At 39.5% G+C, this 19393-nt stretch overlaps 1 protein-coding gene across 4 annotated transcripts in view; it reads left to right on the forward strand.

Annotated features, from left to right (window-relative positions):
• Positions 1-19393, forward strand: part of VMP1 (vacuole membrane protein 1) — a 138750-nt gene that overhangs the window by 98654 nt on the left and 20703 nt on the right. For all 4 annotated transcript variants that reach the window (XM_032280708.1, XM_032280710.1, XM_032280709.1 and 1 more), the window contains 3 exons: positions 6899-6979; positions 10383-10499; positions 17840-17901. In XM_032280708.1, the coding sequence (XP_032136599.1) occupies positions 6899-6979; positions 10383-10499; positions 17840-17901 (260 nt within the window). The remainder of the gene's footprint in view (positions 1-6898; positions 6980-10382; positions 10500-17839; positions 17902-19393) is intronic.

A 19393-nucleotide genomic window follows, 5' to 3' on the forward strand; every position in this document is an offset into this window, starting at 1 on the left:
CCAACACTTTCCGAGGCCAAGGTGGGCGGATCATCTGAAATCATGAGTTCAAGACCAGCCTCACCAACGTGGAGAAACCCCGTCTCTACTAAAAATACAAAATTAGCCGGGCATGGTGATGCATGCCTGTAATCCCAGCTACTCAGGAGGCTGAGGCAGGAGAATCACTGGAACCCGGGAGGCAGAGGTTGCAGTGAGCTGAGAACACACCATTGTACTCCAGCCTGGGCAACAAAAGCAAAACTCTATTTCAAAAATAAAATAAAAACATGTTTAGATACATATATACTTACCATTGTGTTACAATTGCCTACAGCATTTAGTACAGTAACATGTTGTATAGGTTTGTAGCCTAGGAGCAATAGGCTCTACTATATATTCTAAGTGTATAGCAGGCTATAACATCTACGTTTGTATAAATATACTGCATGATGTTCACACAACAGTGAAATTGCCTAACAGCTCATTTCTCAGAACATATGCCAGTTGTTAAACCATACATGACTGCAATGGCTTACGAAGGCAGGTAGTTTAAACTTCCATAAGATATTAACCAAGTACACATTTATCTTCAGTAACATTGCATTGGTTTTACATGTTTAGGGATTTTCTGTTGCTCTTATTTATTTTTATTTTTATTTTTTTGAGACGGAGTCTCACTCTGTTGCCCAGGCTGGAGTATAGTGGCGCGATGTTGGCTCACTGCAACCTCCACCTCCCAGGTTCAAGTGATTCTCCTGCCTCAGCATCCCAAGTAGCTGGTCATGAGTAGCTGGGATTACAGGCACGTGCCACCACGTCCAGCTAATTTTTGTTTTGTTGTTGTTGTTGTTTTTTGAGACAGTTTCGCTCTTGTTGCCCAGGCTGGAGTGCAGTGGTGATCTCAGCTCACTGCAACCTCCACCTGCCTGGTTCAAGTGATTCTCCTGCCTTAGCCTCCCTAGTAGCTGGGACTACAGGCATGCGCCATCATGCCCGGCTAATTATGTATTTTTAGCAAAGACAGGGTTTCTCCATGTTGGTCAGGCAGTTCTTGAACTCCTGACCTCAGGTGATCTGCTTGCCTTGGCCTCCCAAATTGCTGGAATTACAGGCGTGAGCCACCACACCCAGCCTAAATATCTTTTTAAGAAAAAGAAATGTGTTACAAAAATTAGCCGGCTGTGGTGACACATGCCTGAATCCCAGCTACTCAGGAGGCTGAGGCAGGAGAATTGTTTGAATCTGGGAGGCAGAGGTTGCAGTGAGCTGAGACATGCCACTGCACTCCAGCCTGGGATAAAAAAGAAAGAAAGAAAGAAAGAAAGAAAGAAAGAAAGAAGGGGAGGGGAGGGGAGTGAAATGGAAGGAAAGAAAGAGAGATGTGAAGCAACAGTGTTACAGGAATATTCATAGTTAAGGCTTTGTCTTTCTGTATTTAATCTTTCAATTCAGTGATAAGGAATTGCTGTGACTTCATTAGTCTTGTAGCGTTTGAGAAAATGTTTCTTGCCGTCTTCTGTTTCAGAAGCATGATTGGTTATGTACATAATCACTATAGGTGGTAGTGGGAAAGGTAATTTACTTACTAATAATTGGTTTTATTTTTGTGAAAAAAGAAAAGTAGAAAATGATATGTAATTGCTAATTGTAAATGGATACTTCTTATTTAGGTAGACTTAGAGAATGAAACTGTCATCTCAGGCACTTAAATTGTGAAATAGGTAAAAGTTGTGAAATGTGAATACAGAGAAATGAAACTATTAAAAGGAATTTGTTTTTAGTTTATGGACTTTTGAAAAAGTGAAAAATGACAAGTGAGGAAGTAATCAAATTGGACATGCTACATTGTTCCCACCATATTCCAAAACTATTAAAATATTAATTTTCTTTAACATTTAACTAGAACATTGAGTACCTAACATACAATTTGTATGTAATCTTTTTTTTTTTTTTTTTTTCAGTCGGAGTTTCGCTCTTGTTGCCCAGGCTGGAGTGCAATGGCGCAATCTCGGCTCACTGCAACCTCCGCCTCCTGGGTTCAGGCAATTCTCCTGCCTCAGCCTCCTGAGTAGCTGGGATTACAGGCATGCGCCACCATGCCCAGCTAATTTTTTGTATTTTTAGTAGAGACGGGGTTTCACCATGTTGACCAGGATGGTCTCGATCTCTTGACCTCGTGATCCACCCGCCTCGGCCTCCCAAAGTGCTGGGATTACAGGCGTGAGCCACCGCGCCCGGCTTGTGTGTAATCTTTTATTTAGTTTTTCTTAAAAATGTTCTTTGTTATTGGTGTGTATTTTTACTTAGCTTATTTATTTTACTTGGACTAAAAAAAACAGCAAAATTTGTTTTAATTTTTTTTTTTATTTATAAATGCAATTTTGTTTTGGTTTTGTTTAGCTTTTTGGTCGTGTTAAGTGTATATAATAGAGTCAAGTTTATTAACAAATAATACGCATAGAATAAAATTCTCATTTTAAAGGCAGGTGAGAATATACATATTTTAGTTTATGGGTAATATTATTCTAAAATCAACATGATAAAAAGAGCTGCCAAATTATACAAATAATGAAAAAATATTGAAGTTGTTTTTAGAAAAACAAAGAACTTTTAAAACTACAGAGCAACAAGGAAAAGCAAAATTGCACATAACATATAGAAGATTTTGAACAATTTAAAAAAATGTTTTCCATAACACTATATATGAAGCCGTTAAAACCATATCAGTAAGTTTTATACTTGTGGCTTTAAAAGTAAAATAAATTTGGGCGGGGCATGGTGGCTTACGCCTGTAATCCCAGCCCTTTGGGAGGCCAAGGCAGCAGTTTGACACCAACCTGGGCAACGTGGTGAAACCCGTCTCTACTAAAAATGCAAAAAATAGGAAACAATAAAATATGTTTGTGTTTATGAAATCTAAACATCATTTATTTTACTGTTGTAAAATACCAATATAGTGCTTTCCTGTGTTTGTTTTCATTACACTGGCAAGGAAAAAAATCAAGGAAATACTCCATCAAACTACATATTATGCTAATGTTTATCTTCTTGTAATGAAAACAATTACAGTATGTAGACTTCATATTAATATAATTTCAGTAAATGTTTGCAGATTATTTGCTATGTAATGTAATTTAAATTCTGAGAATATTTCGAAAGACCTGGAAAAAAATTATGGGAACTGAAACTAGCATGGTCATTGTGCATGTTAAATACATAATAAAATTTATGAAATTCTTTTTCCATAGATGACTTTCACTCTTTTTAAAAAGTAAAGCTCTCTGTTAAAAAGGCACTTTACTTGTTTTCCTTATAATACATGCCAACTTCAAATTTTAAAAATAAACATAAAAGGAAGTTTCAGCTTCACATGTTGATTACATTAACTCTTTTTGCTTAAATAAAGATTATTGAAGCTCCCTGAAGGATAACTAATGAGGAGCACCCAGGCATCTGAAAGAACAAGAAGCCTGTTTTCAGTTCTTGCCTAATTGCCGTTAAGCAAAGATACTCTTCCCTAAAAGGGAAAAGTGGCTCCTTACTTGTTATTCCTCTTTTGTTACTAATGATCACTGTGTTTTGACCTCTTTTTCAGGGTGTTTTTTAAACCATGTTTTCCTGATCTTCTGTAGTCTTAAATATCTTTGTGTATTATTAGGTGATCTCCATAATGTTTAATCATTTTGTCTTAACATAAACCAGTTAGTATAATTATACCTCTTTTCCTGTTTAAGTTTGTATGTGTGTATATGTATCTATAGAGAAGAAAAATGCTGTCAGTTTGAAATGATGGCACAATCTTAGTCACTTGGCTTAAATAAATAGAAAATTCTAAAGCCTTAAAATTAAGATAATGCTCTTTGGCAGTCTTAAAAGACAATTAATATAAATGAAAATAGTACACCAGACCTCCTAAATATAATACCTGTTGATCTTGTCTATACCATTTAACATAGAAAAACTAATTTTTTATAATTGTATCTAGTAAAGTTGCCATTAACACTAATTAAAAAAAATTCCCACATATATCTGACTTGGAAAATTTATAAAAATTGTGTTGTCTTTAAAATAAAACATATGCTTTTTTTGTTGTTTACCTTTTCTTAGTAATTGAATATAGTCTTCCCTCTCATTTTTTTTTTTTTTTTTTTTTGAGACGGAGTTTCACTCTTGTTACCCAGGCTGGAGTGCAATGGCATGATCTTGGCTCACCACAACCTCCGCCTCCTGGGTTCAGGCAATTCTCCTGCCTCAACCTCCTGAGTAGCTAGGATTACAGGCACGCGCCACCATGCCCAGCTAATGTTTTTGTATTTTTAGTAGAGACGGGGTTTCACCATGTTGACCAGGATGGTCTCGATCTCTTGACCTCGTGATCCACCTGCCTCGGCCTCCCAAAGTGCTGGGATTACAGGCTTGAGCCACCACGCCCGGCTTAGTCTTCCCTCTCATTAAAAGTGGACTTGCTATAAAAATTTTAAGGGCTGTAAAGACAGGCATTTTTCTGATTTTATATATTTCATTTTTGTGCTATAGTAATTAACATTTCACAACTAGTTTATAATTTAATAGTACCTGTTGATACTAGACAATTAAAACATTCCTCTTTACCAGTTTTCATTTAGTGCTTCAAATGGATTGTAAACTTAGTAATTTGGGGACTTTGTGTAAATCATTAAAAATAAATGGATTTTGCAGAAGGATAGGCTTAGTGAAAAGGAGGAGCAGTAAATAATAAAATGTAATAAACAAAATAGAAATGTAATTTGTTTTAATAAGCTATTTAGGAAAACTAATTTGATTATATGTTCTTAAATGGTTTTAAATCAATAAAACTCAGTATTCACACTTAATGCAATAGATGCTAAGAAAAAAATACAGATTTCTAACCTTAAGCTAGAAATCTAAATAAAAATAGAAAATACCCTTTGCCTTTGCTGCAGTAGTTCAGTTGTTATAAATAAACTATACAATTGTGGCCGGGCTCGGTGGATCACAAGGTCAAGAGGCCGAGCTGGGCGTGGTGGCGCGTGCCTGTAGTCCCAGCTACTCAGAGGGTGAGGCAGGAGAATTGCTTGAACCTGGTAGGCGGAGGTTGCAGTGAGCCGAGATCGCGCCACAGCACTCCAGCCTGGCACCTGGTGACAGAGCAAGACTCTATCTCAAAAAAAAAAAAAAAAAAAAATGTAAAATTTTGTTGTAGAATTTAGCTAATGATTAACTTTGAGGGCCTGTGTATTTGCAAGTGTTTATATTGACTGATAATATCTTTTTAAATATAGTTTATTGGTTTAGTTTCTTTGACTTTCTCATTATCTTCAACAAGTAGAGTTAGGTTTTTCGTTTGTTTGCTTTAATTTCAGTATTAACTGCTGTGGTAACTTGGTAGGGCTATCCTAGACAATATTATTTGTCAAAATGTTTTTGTAAATGGGGATACAAACACACACTTTGTGCCAATTAGAGAAGTATATTTTTCAGCCAGTTTGCTTTTCTGGCTTTAAACTTTGTTTCTACTCTCTATGATGGGTCTTTCCAGCTTCTAGATTCTCTGTATTATCTTTCAGGAAGTTGAACTAAAGGCCAGGCATGGTGGCTCACGCCTGTAATCCCAGCACTTTGGGAGGCTGAGGCGAGCGGGTCACCTGAGGTCAGGAGTTCAAGACTAGCCTGACCAACATGGTGAAACCTTGTCTCCACTAAAAATACAAAATTAGCCAGGCTTGGTGGCAGGTACCTATAATCCCAGCTACTTGGGAGGCTGAGGCAGGTGAATTGCTTGAACCCAGAAGGCAGAGGTTTCGGTAAGCTGAGATCATGACATTGCACTCCATCCAGCCTGGGCAACAAGAGTGAAACTCTGTATCACAAAGAAAAAAGAAAGAAAGAAAAAGAAACGTGGCTAAAGAGAGTGGAAGAGGTCCTATGATGTGAAGACTTATTAATAAAGCATTTACACACATACCAAAAATTAAAAATAAAGCATTTACACATTAGCTCATTTTTTTTATCTTATGAACTATTTACCTTGGAATTTGGATTCTAATATATGCCATTTCAAAACCAGAAAAGAATTAGCATCAAATATTTGTAGCATCAACATGCTGAAAGAAAATTATGGAAATAAACTAGCCGACCGAATGCATGTTTCAGCATGGGAGGAGGTAACATAGTGAAATAAAAAGCACTGATTTCACAGTCTGAATATTCAATCATGTCCTGTCTTTGTCCCTAACTGACATGGTCTTGAGCACTTGCCCTTTCTGGGCTGCAGTTTTGTGGTCTATAGACTGGGTATAATAATAAATACCTACACCCCAGGACTGTTGAAGGCTCAAATAAAATCATGGTGAGAACACTTTAGAAAACGAGCACAAGCTGTGCAAATATAGGATGTTCTTCTTTTGCTTCTGGGATAATGAATCCTTAGTTATTGCCACATAAATGTTTTTTCCATCTTCTGGCTAGTGTTCAGCAGAGATGTCTACATTGGCCATCTTGAAAAATCCTATGCTTTCTACCCTGCTATTAATTAGATATGAAGTCTGGCAAATTAATAGAAGAGAGGAGAAGATAGATGTTGTAGGCCAGTGTTTCCAAAATCACGAATTGGTTCATGGTTAATTTACAATATTTTGTTTATCCCTAGAATATCCAGCGAGAATACTAAATTTAAAGTTACAGTGTTTTGGTTTATTCTTAAAATGTGGTAAGTGTTTAACTTTAAGGATGTAATATTCTATTAGTATTTTACTTGCATGTGTTCCAGTGAACAACCTACTGTGATTTTTTTTCATCGTTCATCCTACTCATTTAATGTCATCAGATTGTGAGATCTTTAATTAAACTCTAGAAAGAACCATCTTTCCTTCTTTTCCAACTTTTCATTAATGTTTCTAAATTTGCCTTTTTACAGGACTTTGCCTCCCGGGCCAAACTGGCAGTTCAAAACCTAGTACAGAAGGTTGGATTTTTTGGAATTTTGGCCTGTGCTTCAGTAAGTGAATTATATTAAAACAGAAATTTTACTAAATGGTAGTGTTGTATTTTGATCCAGTTACACTCCTGAATGAACAAAAATGCTATCACTTTTATTGGGTATGTAATTTTGTGAATCATTCAACTTTTTTTTTTTTGAAATGGAGTTGCCCAGGCTGGAGTGCAGTAGCATGATCTTGTCTCACTGCAATCTCCATCTCTTGGATTCAAGCAATTCTCCTGCCTCAGCTTCCCTAGTAGCTGGGACTACTGGCCTGCACCCCCACGCCAGGCTAATTTTTCTATTTTTAGTGGAGACAGGGTCTCACCATGTTGCCCAGGCTGGTCTCAAACTCTTGAGCCACCCAAAGTTCTGGGATTATAGGCATGAGCCACCGCACCTGGCCCATTCTACTTACTAAATGAGAAGTATTAGTTACAAGGAAGAATTCATTTAAAACCTGTCTAAAGCGATGTTAGCCCATGGCTACTGTGACTTACATATCTTAAACATTTTTTTTTTTAAGTTTAGAGACAGTCTTGCTCTGTTGCCCAGACTGGAGTGCAGTGGTGCAATCTTGGCCCACTGCATCCTCTGCCTCCCAGGTTTAAGCAATTTTCCTGTCTCAGCCTCCCCAGTAGCTGGGATTACAGTCTTGTGCCACTACACCCAGCTAATTTTTGTAATTTTAGTAGAGACAGGGTTTCACCATGTTGGCCAGGCTGGTATCAAACTCCTGACCTCACATGATCCACCTGCCTTGGCCTCCCAAAATCCTGGGATTACAGGCGTGAGCCACCACTCCTAGCCTACATATCTTAAATACGTTAAACTCATTTTCATTTCAGCATGAGTTGGAACCTTATGATAAAGGGGGAAAAAAATGTTTAAACTCATTGAGTTGTGAGAGTAACATGGGCAAATATAAGAAATGGCAGGTGTAGGGCCGGGCACGGCGGCTCACGCCTGTAATCCCAGCGCTTTGGGAAGCCGAGGCAGGTGGATCACGAGGTCAGGAATTTGAAACCAGCATGACCAAAATTCTGAACCCCTGTCTCTACTAAAAATACAAAAGTTAGCTGGGCCTGGTGGCGCACACCCTGTAATCCCAGCTACTCTGGAGGCTGAGGCAGGAGAATCACTTGAACCCGGGAGGCGGAGGTTTCAGTGAGCCAAGATCGTGCCATTACACTCTAGCCTGGGCAACGAGCAAAACTCCATCTCAAAAAAAAAAAGAAAAAAAAATGGCAGATGTAATACTATGTAAACGATATTGTTATTACATGGTTGTAAGAGATGAAATAATCATAAAACGTTTGAATTTGAATAAGAAAAACAAAAATGACTTATTGACTTCAAATGTTACTAACAAAGGAATACTTGAATTCTTTTTTTTTTCTTTTTTTCTTTTTGAGACAGAGTTTCACTCTTGTTGCCCAGGCTTGAGTGCAGTGGTGCGATCGCAGTGCACTGCAACCTCTGCCTCCTGGGTTCAAGCAATTCTTGTGCCTCAGCCTCCTGAGTAGCTGGTACTACAGGCATGCACCACCACTCCCAGCTAATTTTTTGTATTTCTAGTAAAGATAAGGTTTCTCAATGTTGGTCAGGCTGGCCTAGAAGTCCTGACCTCAGGTGGTCCACCCGCCTTGGCCTCCCAGAGTGCTGGGATTATAGGCGTTAGCCACCTCGCCCTTCCAGGAATACTTGAATTCTAATTTATGTCTTTTTTTAAAGATCATATGTGACAAATATTTTTTTTCTTTTTTTTTTTGAGACAGAGTCTCACTCTGTCGCCCAGGCTGCAATGCAGTGGGGCAATCTCAGCTCACTGCAACCTCCACCTCCTGGGTTCAAGCGATTCTCCTGCCTCAGCTTCCCAAGTAGCTGGGATTATAGGCACCCACCACCATACCCAGCTAATTTTTGTATTTTTAGTAGAGACGGGGTTTCGCCATGTTGTCCAGGATGGTCTTGATCTCTTGACCTTGTGATCCGCCCGCCTCGGCCTCCCAAAGTGCTGGCATTACAGGTGTGAGCCACTGTACCCAGCCAGCAAGTATTTTTTAAATAACTAGGCTTTTCTTTCAGAGTTCAAAAATGAAATTATATAAATTAGTTGACTTATGAATGGTTCAGCCATCAGCCACAAGGTCAGAGTACTTTCTTCTCCTACATTCTTCTGTAGGAGAAGAATGGGGGAAGTGCTCAAAAACAGCTTGTGGTTCCTTTGCATTTTTACATGAAATGTCTTAGCATTCTTAAATTGTGGGAATGTTTGGAAAAGGTATTTGTTGTAAATCACTTCTTTGTCTGGAACTGAGTATTCAAAACATCTACATCTGTGTGCTCTCATTTTTCACACTTGATCTTTTTTTTTAAAGATGGGGTTTCACCATGATGGTCAGGCTGGCCTTGAACTCCTGACCTCAGGTAATCCACCCACCTCAGCCTCCCAAAGTGCTAGGATTATAGGCGTGAGCCACCATGCCCGGCTTTGATCTTTTTTCTAAATTTTATCACATGGCCCTCAGCCTTGGTATCTCATAAAATAAAATACAAATTATTAATATTTTATGTTAATAACAGCACATCTACCCATAAATGTATTTGGGAATTTGTTAGAATATTTGCTAATGATTTGAGTGCTTACCAGATAATATTCACATTTCAGGCTAAAGATTTTAGAACCTTAACTGCTGATACAATCTTAAGGCTCTTTTTTTCACTCATACCTCACCTTAAAAAACAGCCACCAAAGGCCAGGCGCAGTGGCTCAGGCCTGTAAACCCAGTACTTTGGGAAGCCAAGGGGGGCAGATCATGAGTTCAGGAGTTTGAGACCATCCTGGCCAACATGGTGAAACCCCATCTCTACTAAAATACAAAAAAAAAAAATTAGCCGGGCATGGTGGTTCGCATCTATAGTCCCATCGACTGAGAAGGCTGAGGCAGGAGAATCACTTGAACCCAGGAGGCAGAGATTTCGGTGAGCCAAGATCATGCCACTTCACTCCAACCTGGCAACACAGTAAGACTCCGTCTCAAATGAAAAAAGAAAACAGCCACCAAATAGTCAAGAATCCACTCATTTTATCTATCCAGTTCTCATGTGATGGGCAAGCGCACATGCATGCATGCGTACACACACACACACACACACACACACACACGAGTAATATAAGCAAAAGGACACCTTGGTTTCCTGTGAGCAGATTGAACACTAAGATTAATATGAGACCCGGCTTCTAGACACATTAGAATACTTGCCTAACCTCCTTTTGAACAATCCAGTACTGATCAAGGAACCCATATGTCATTTTGCAGTGGAAGCAGGCTGAAAGCAGAATATCACATATCAATAGGTGAAAAAATTAAATTGTTCTTTGGATTATAATATGGAAGTCCTTCTTTTCTCTCTATAGATTCCAAATCCTCTATTTGATCTGGCTGGAATAACATGTGGACACTTTCTAGTACCTTTTTGGACCTTCTTTGGTGCAACCCTAATTGGAAAAGCAATAATTAAAATGCATATCCAGGTAATTATACTCCCTGATTCACTGCCTAGTGATGATGAACCCATTATAAGACAATGAAACATGCTCATTCCTAAGTGAATTGTTAAGTTATTGTTTGTTTCTTTTGATTGGTAGCTTACTTAGGTTATAAAGCATAGAATGTCATTTGGAGGTTAGTGATCTCCCTTTTCTTTTCTTCTTCTTCCTCCCTTCTTCCCTTTTTTTTCCTTCTTTCCTTCCTTTCTCTCTTTATTTTTTTCCCTGTGAAACTATTTATCCTGGACTTTTACCAAACAAAAATAGTGTTTGTGTTCAGGAAGATGCACATCATTTTTATTACCAATCACAAGCTGAGAGAATATTGCCTTTCACCAATTCTTACTTTCTTTCACATACTCTCTATATATAGAGTATGTGAAGCAGTTTCTCTCTTGGCACCCATATCCTTTATTGAAAAACAGCCAGATGTTAGTGTGGGAGGAGAATGGGGAAGCAGAGGGTCTCTGAAGAGGCGAGGAGATGTGGGTTGTGGTCAGAGAATTCAGAATCTGCAACTCCTCAAAGCCACTCTTTTTTTTTTTTTTTTTTTTTGAGACGGAGTTTCGCTCTTGTTACCCAGGCTGGAGTGCAATGGCGCGATCTCGGCTCACCGCAACCTCTGCCTCCTGGGTTCAGGCAATTCTCCTGCCTCAGCCTCCTGAGTAGCTGGGATTACAGGCACGCGCCACCATGCCCAGCTAATTTTTTGTATTTTTAGTAGAGATGGGGTTTCACCATGTTGACCAGGATGGTCTTGATCTCTTGACCTCGTGATCTACCCGCCTCGGCCTCCCAAAGTGTTGGGATTACAGGCTTGAGCCACCGCGCCCAGCCCTCAAAGCCACTCTTAACAAAATCGTTAGGACAGAGGGTGTTTATGTGTGCATGCACGCATGTATGAATAGAGAGGAGAGAAAGACTAAGAATTTAAATGAAGGGAAATGGATATGTGCTTCTAGAACTGTGCTAGGAATTATTTCCTTCTACGAGCAAATCTCACTAGAATGAAATAAAAATTAACCTGGAGCCGCGCATGGTGGCTCAAGCCTGTAATCCCAGCACTTTGGGAGGCCGAGGCGGGTGGATCACGAGGTCAAGAGATCGAGACCATCCTGGTCAACATGGTGAAACCCCGTCTCTACTAAAAATACAAAACATTGGCTGGGCATGGTGGCGCGTGCCTGTAATCCCAGCTACTCAGGAGGTTTTTTTTTTTTACTGAGGCAGGAGAATTGCCTGAACCCAGGAGGCGGAGGTTGCGGTGAGCCGAGATCGTGCCATTGCACTCCAGCCTGGGTAACAAGAGTGAAGCTCCGTCTCAAAAAAAAAAAAAAAATTAACCTGGAAATAATTTATTTTAAATCAGTGTAGTTTGTAACAAAGAGCGGTATTAACCAAAAGAAAGAGTAACGAAGTTCTCTACCCTTGTATGATTCCATGATAATTACAAGTGTGTCTATCCCCAAAGTTTCTAGGTAACACCTCTCTACTTCTGGTTCTTTGAAGGGAAGAATGAAACAGGAAAACTTCAGCTGCTTCTACCTGTCCAGTTTGTAATCTTAGATTTTGGCATTTGGGTTGTTTATTGAGTCTCTCCTCTACTCTCCCGCCATAATGACCACTCAGAATTTCAAGGATGTTTTTCCTCTTTCAAGGAATGTATTTCCTCCAATTTAAATTAAGTATTTTATTTTATTATTATTATGTTTTTAAAGATGGGATTTCACCATGATGGCCATGCTGGTCTTGAACTCCTGACCTCAGGAAATCCACACACCTTGACCTCCCAAAGTGCTAGGATTACAGGCGTGAGCCACCACGCCCAGCCTAAATTAAGTATTTTATACAATCAGTGAACACAGGTTTTGGGTTTTTGGTTTTGTTTTGTTTTGGGGATGGAATTTCGCTCTTATTGCCCAGGCTAGGGTGCAATGGCACAGTCTTGGCTTACCACAACCTCCGCCTCCCGGGTTCAAGCGATTCTCCTGCCTCAGCCTCCTGAGTAGCTAGGATTACAGGTATGCCCCACCACACCTCGCCAATTTTTGTATTTTCAGTAGAGATGGGGTTTCTCCATGTTGGTCAAGTTGGTCTCAAACTCTTGACCTCAGGTTATCCGCCCGCCTCGGCCTCCCAAAGTGCTGGGATTATAGGCGTGAGCCACCATGCCTGAAAAATAGCAATATTTATTGAAGAAGATTGTCTAATTTTAAGCTGAGGGAAAAGGGAAGAAAGAAAAGCCAATGAGGAGACAGGTTTACTATTAGGGTAGAGAAAAATCAGTGTGTGTGTGTGTGTGATTTTTCCCGTATTATTTCAGAATGGTTAAAATGTTTATATTACTAATATTGTTTACCCATGGAATGAGAAATGTTTGTTACTCTAAGCTACATCTGGATGTACATCAAGTGACATGCCTTTACAAAGTATGTCATTATGATACAATAGAACATAGCAAACATATCCCACTGTCTTAGTTTAGTGAAGGAACTCAGATTCTTTCCTTTCAGAAACAAAAATGGGTTTTAGCTTTCTTTCTTTCTTTATTTTTCTTTTTCTTTTTTTGCTTCCACATAGATACAGGGAATCAGTTTTATCTTTACAGAGCTTGGTTTGAATTCTAGGGCCTTATGCAAGTATTTTACCTTCTCTAATACAGTTCCCACAACTATGAAATGTGGATAATAAACACCTCTCAGGATTGTCTGCCATGAGATAACCAACGCAAATTACCTTGCACAGGTCCTGATAAATAGCAGGCATTAAACAATTCAGTTTCCTTAATCATATCAATACATTAAAGTTAAGGCAATGCCAAAGAATGGAAAGAACACTGAACTTGAAGTCAAAAGAGTTGGGTTCAAATTCCAGCTGTTACTTACTCTTTAAGCAACTATTACTTATTAACCTCCCTACCTCTGAGAATTGCAAAATTAGTATAGTAATTCCTCTATCCTGGAGTATAAGAATTAAACCATATAGCACATACTAAATGCTTTAAAGGGTGAAGTTCCATAAAAAATTTAATTATTGGCTGGGCGCAGTGGCTCACATCTGTAAACTCAGCACTTTGGGAGGCCAAGGCAGGCCAATCATGAGGTCAGGAGTTTGAGACCAGCCTGGCCAGTATGGTGAACCCTGTCTCTACTTAAAATACAAAAATAGCCGGGCATGGTGGTGTGCACCTGTAGCCCAGCTACTCTGGAGGCTGAGGCAGAAGAATCAGTTGAACTGAGGAGGCAGAGGTTGCAGTGAGCTGAGATCGTGCCACTGCACTTCAGCCTGGGCAACAGAGTGAGACTCCATCTCAAAAAAAAATCATCGTAAATTGAAAAAATCTGAGTATGTTTAAAAATATACTAGTTTTGAATCTTTCTGAAATGAAAGGGCTGATAAGTTGCATATCTTACCACTACAGATAGGGTACTTATGGCATAATACGTATAAAGCGGGACACCTAAAACTTATGAATTACTAGCGAAGTTCTTGTTATGAAATGAAATACAGTGATCTCTTATTGTTCCTTAGGTATTAAGGACTCCAAAACTCCAAAAAGTTAAATGACAGCTCTCTTCTAGAAACAATTATAAAGATCAAATAAAAATGTGTTTTCAGATACATTGAAAATAATTGTATTATTCACCGTAGTTTATTGTTTGGAAAAATGCTGTATGGCATTAAATCTTAACCATAGTAACTAGCATTATAATATTTAAAAATTTGTGTTAGGGCTGGGAACAGTGGCTCACACCTGTAATCCCAGCACTTTGGGAGGCCGAGGCAGGCGGATCACCTGAGGTCAGGAGTTTGAAACCAGCCTGACCGAAATGGAGAAACCCATTTCTCCTAAAAAATACAAAAGCAGCCAGGTGTGATGGCACATGCCTGTTATCCCAGCTACATGAGCAAGGATTTCAGGAATTAAAAAAAAAAAAATTTAAAGTAGTATCCTTAGAGACATTGCCTTTGTCCCAAATAATGAAGAAAGGCAACATACTCATTTATGTTATTTCGTGTACCATATAACTTACTTATTGTACCCTAAAAATACATCAGTATCGTTTATTATCCCTCTAGCTTCACACCCACCAGCATACACACAGTCTTATAAACTCCCAGGAGAGGCCGGGCGCGGTGGCTCAAGCCTGTAATCCCAGCACTTTGGGAGGCTGAGGCGGGTGGATCACGAGGTCAAGAGATCGAGACCATCCTGGTCAACATGGTGAAACCCCGTCTCTACTAAAAATACAAAACATTAGCTCAGCATGGTGGTGTGTGCCTGTAATCCCAGCTACTCAGGAGGCTGAGGCAGGAGAATTGCCTGAACCCAGGAGGCGGAAGTTGCGATGAGCCGAGATCGCGCCATTGCACTCCAGCCTGGGTAACATGAGTGAAACTCCGTCTCAAAAATAAATAAATAAATAAATAAACTCCCAGGAGAGTAGAGATTTTTGTTTGTTGGTTCACTGATTTATTATAATGCCTAGAATAGCGTCTGGTAGATAGTAGGCACTCAATATTTAATAACTAAATCTAAGATTCTTCTTTCCAATGAAGGACATCTTTTTAGATGGTTCCGCCTTTGTTCATTCTAGCACAATTTGTTCCTCCTTCCCATATCTTTTTTCCTCCTCCTCTGCCTTTTCCTTTGTTTTCTTCTGTGCATGTGGATAAGAGGGCTCTTAGGTGGTCTGTGCCTTTTGTTTATTTTGTAGAATCCCCACTCAGACCTCCAGCCTGAAAGACTGAGACATATGTTCTTAAATATGTGACACATTTTATTTGTTACCCAGAACAGTGACTTTTCAAGCTGTTGCATACAAAAAGAAAATCCTGTTTTGCTGTTTTCATTGAAAATTGAGCAATTATTTAGGGATTGGCTTACTTTGATTGTTAAGAAATGATGGTAGGGAAAGCTCATGCTGATGAAATCACTGAAAGGCAAAACCATTAGCTCTGTTGATTAGTAAAAGATTGATAGCTCTAAATACCTTTTTTTATATAGACCCCCTGCTTTTCTTCCTAAATTACCTGTAATAATTGCCTTGCTAGCTTCATAATATTCACACACCAATTGTATACCATTGCCTTATTAGTCTTCTTGCCAGAAATAATGTACATTAGTCTAACCTGTCCAGTTTCCTGAGATTCATAGTGAGTGGATAAAAAGACTACTGTTACTTATTTTCTTCCCCTACCCTTCAGTTACATAGGCTAAAGCAATTGCTTAACAGACAGTATCTAATAGAGCAATAAGAGTTTATCAGGAATTTGGAGAGACAATCCAGATACATTCATATTTAAAGCTAAATCTAAATATCACCTTCCGAAATCTATAATTAATTATGTAAAACTAAATGTGACCTTTCCTTTCTCTGAATTTCTGTAACACATGTTGTTTTGTTTTACCACTAATGGCATTTATATTATATATATGTAGTACTTATCACCTTCTTACTTTTTTTTTTTTTTTTTTTGAGACAGAGTTTCACTCTTGTTACCCAGGCTGGAGTGCAATGGCGCGATCTCGGCTCACCGCAACCTCCGCCTCCTGGGTTCAGGCAATTCTCCTGCCTCAGCCTCCTGAGTAGCTGGGATTACAGGCACGCGCCACCATGCCCAGCTAATGTTTTGTATTTTTAGTAGAGACGGGGTTTCACCATGTTGACCAGGATGGTCTCAATCTCTTGACCTCGTGATCCACCCGCCTCAGCCTCCCAAAGTGCGGGGATTATAGGCGTGAGCCACTGCCCTCGGCCTTCTTACTATTTGTAGAAAAATGAGTAAGCTTCTTCCAGGCTTTGAAGAAGTATTCTCAGATTTGTGTTCCTTGAAAACCATTAACAATTTCTTATATTATCCATAAAAATAATTTCATGTTAACATTTGTTGAACTGAGTTGAAAATATTTGCTATCCGTTATCCCCTAAAGGCATCTTTATTTGCGAGGTCACACTATGTTGCCCAGGCTACCAGGCTAGTCTTAAACTCCTGGGCTCAAGCAATCCTTTGCCCTTGACCTCCCAAAGTGCTGGGATTATAGGCATGAGCCACCATGCCCAGCCTCATGGTTCCTTCCTTCCTTCCTTCCTTCCTTCCTTCCTTCCTTCCTTCCTTCCTTCCTTCCTTCCTTCCTCCCTCCCTCCCTCCCTCCCTCTTTCCCTCCTTTCCTCCTTTCCTCCTTCCTTCCTGACAGAGTCTTGCTCTTGTCACCCAGGCTAGAGTGCAGTGGTGCAATCACGGCTTACCACAACCTCTGCCTCTCAAGTTCAAGCAATTCTTCTGCCTCAGCCTCCTGAGTAGCTGGGATTACATGCGTGTGCCACAACGCCCAGCTAATTTTTGTATTTTTAGTAGAGATGGGGTTTCACAGTGTTGGCCAGGCTGGTCTCAGACTCCTGACCTTTGATCAGTCTGCTTCAGCCTCCCAAAGTGCTGGGGTTACAGGAGTGAGCCACTGTGCCCAACCTGGCACTTCTTATTAGAACCTTTCATGAAAGAGGTACAGTCTTTTCCTGATCTGGATTATATTTAGCCCAGACCCCTGTCCTTGAGGTAATCAGCTTTGATTTCACTGGTGGGGACTTTGTGGGAGCCCATGATTTTAATTATATATACAATTCCAAAATTCTTAGAATATATGAATGTCCACTATTCCCTCCCAGTCTTGGGTTCTGGGACCCATATTTTCCGTCTAATATAGTTATGTAAGACTATAGTTTTACATAGTCATATAGTCCTAGTAAGACTAAGGCTGTGCTTAAGAAAAAACATCTTTAAAATACAAAGTAGGGGCCTGGGCACAGTGGCTCATGCCTATAATCTCAGCACTTTGGGAGGCCAAGGTGGGCGGATCATGAAGTCAGGAGTTCAAGACCAGCCTGACCACCATGGTGAAACCCCGTCTCTACTAAAAAATACAAAAATTAGCCAGGCATGGTGGTGTGCATCTGTAATCCCAGCTACTTGGGAGGCTGAGGCAGGAGAATTGCTCGAACCCAACCATTCAGGAGGCTGAGGTAGGAGAAGCACTTGACCCAGCCACTTGGGAGGCTGATGTAGGAGAATCATTTGACCCTGGAAGGCAGAGATTACAGTGAGCAGAGATTGTGCCACTGCACTCCAGCCTGGGTGACACAGTGAGACTCCATCTAAAAAAAAAAGTAGGTAATATTTGAATTAAATGTTATCTTTTATTTTCAAAGAAATTTAAAAATTGCAATTGGCACAATCTTACCTCTTTAGACAATTACCAGAATTGTGAATTTATGTTGGTTTTTTGATGACTAAATAATTTATTTTAACTGATATTTTCTTTACAGAAAATTTTTGTTATAATAACGTTCAGCAAGCACATAGTGGAGCAAATGGTGGCTTTCATTGGGTAAGTAATTCTTTAAGGACTAATACTAATATAATTACTGTTTGAATGGGAGTAAATGTGTACAAGACTGAATTGAAATAGAATTTTTGATATAGCTCCATATTTTTTGAGGAGCAAACTTGCTGTTATTAGTAAATGAAGAAGACTTTCTCGTTCTACAGTAGGGAAGGATGAAGCTCACATTATCCCTGTTCAATTGTAAGCCAAACATGTATCAGGTCATGTAATTCTGGGTTTAAAAGAAGCTTTGGGGTTTGAATCTGTAGCCCCACCAAAGAAATAAATTTTCTTTATATAAAAGATATGTGTGGCCGAACATGGTGGCTCACGCCTGTAATCCAAGCACTTTGGAGGCCAAGGCGGGCGGATCACCTGAGGTCCGGACTTCAAGACCAGCCTGACCAACATGGTAAAACCCCGTCTTAAAAAAAAAAAAAAAAAGATATGTGTGTATCATTACAGTTTAATGGTGCTTTAGTACAATGCTGTGATTTTTGGCCAAACTGGATGCCAGATACATGGTTGCATTTAATGTAAATATAAATCTTACATAAAATTCTAGTATTTTTTACAAAACCTAGCCAGCCGTGGTGGCAGGCGCCTGTAGTCCCAGCTACTCAGGAGACTGAGGCAGGAGAATCACTTGAACCTGGGAGGCAAAAGTTGCAGTGAGCTGAGATTGTGCCATTGCACTCCAGCCTGGGTGACAGAGTGAGACTCCATCTCAAAAAAAAAAAAAGAAAAAATTAGTGTTTCATAGGTAATTCATGTTAGATGGCATAATGTTAACAAAATATGTCAGGTCTCTATTATTTCAGTAGAGAAAAATTAAGTAATTTTTTTTTTTTTTTTTTTTTGAGATGGAGTCTTGCTCTGTCACCCAGGCTGGAGTGCAATGGCACGATCTCAGCTCACTGCAACCTCCGCCTCCGAGGTTCAAGCAGTTCTCCTGCCTCAGCTTCCCAAGTAGCTGGCATTACAGGCATATGCCACCATGCCCAGCTAATTTTTTGTATTTTTAGTAGAGACAGGGTTTAGCCATGTTGGTCAGGGTGGTCTTGAACTCCTGACCTTGTGATTCGCCTGCCTCAGCCTCCCAAAGTGCTGGGATTACAGGTGTGAACCACCACTCCCAGCCAAATTAGGCCATTTTAAAAGGCTAAACTTTTAAGTGTATTAGGTGGGGGGAAAAAAAAACACTATCCAAAGATTTTATTTTTGTGTTTAGTTGTAAGAAGTGAATAAGACCAGTTAACATAAGATTTAAATTATATTCTTACAAAATTGTGGAGTTCAGTTTAATAAAACAGTAAAGATACACTTTGTTTGATTAATTAGATTAACTTCCTGCTGGACTATGAACACTATCAGGTATTAAATTGCAATAAAACCAAAAGTTGTTCGGTTTTTAATTTATTATTATACGGGAGAGATTTTTTTTTCATTCAGTAGTACAACTGCCCTACGATGGAAGAGTGTCAAGTTTAAGGGC

Source organism: Sapajus apella, unplaced genomic scaffold, assembly GCF_009761245.1.
Source record: "Sapajus apella isolate SASKATOON/1434 unplaced genomic scaffold, GSC_monkey_1.0 scaffold12, whole genome shotgun sequence".
NCBI classification, from domain to species: Eukaryota; Metazoa; Chordata; class Mammalia; order Primates; family Cebidae; genus Sapajus; species Sapajus apella.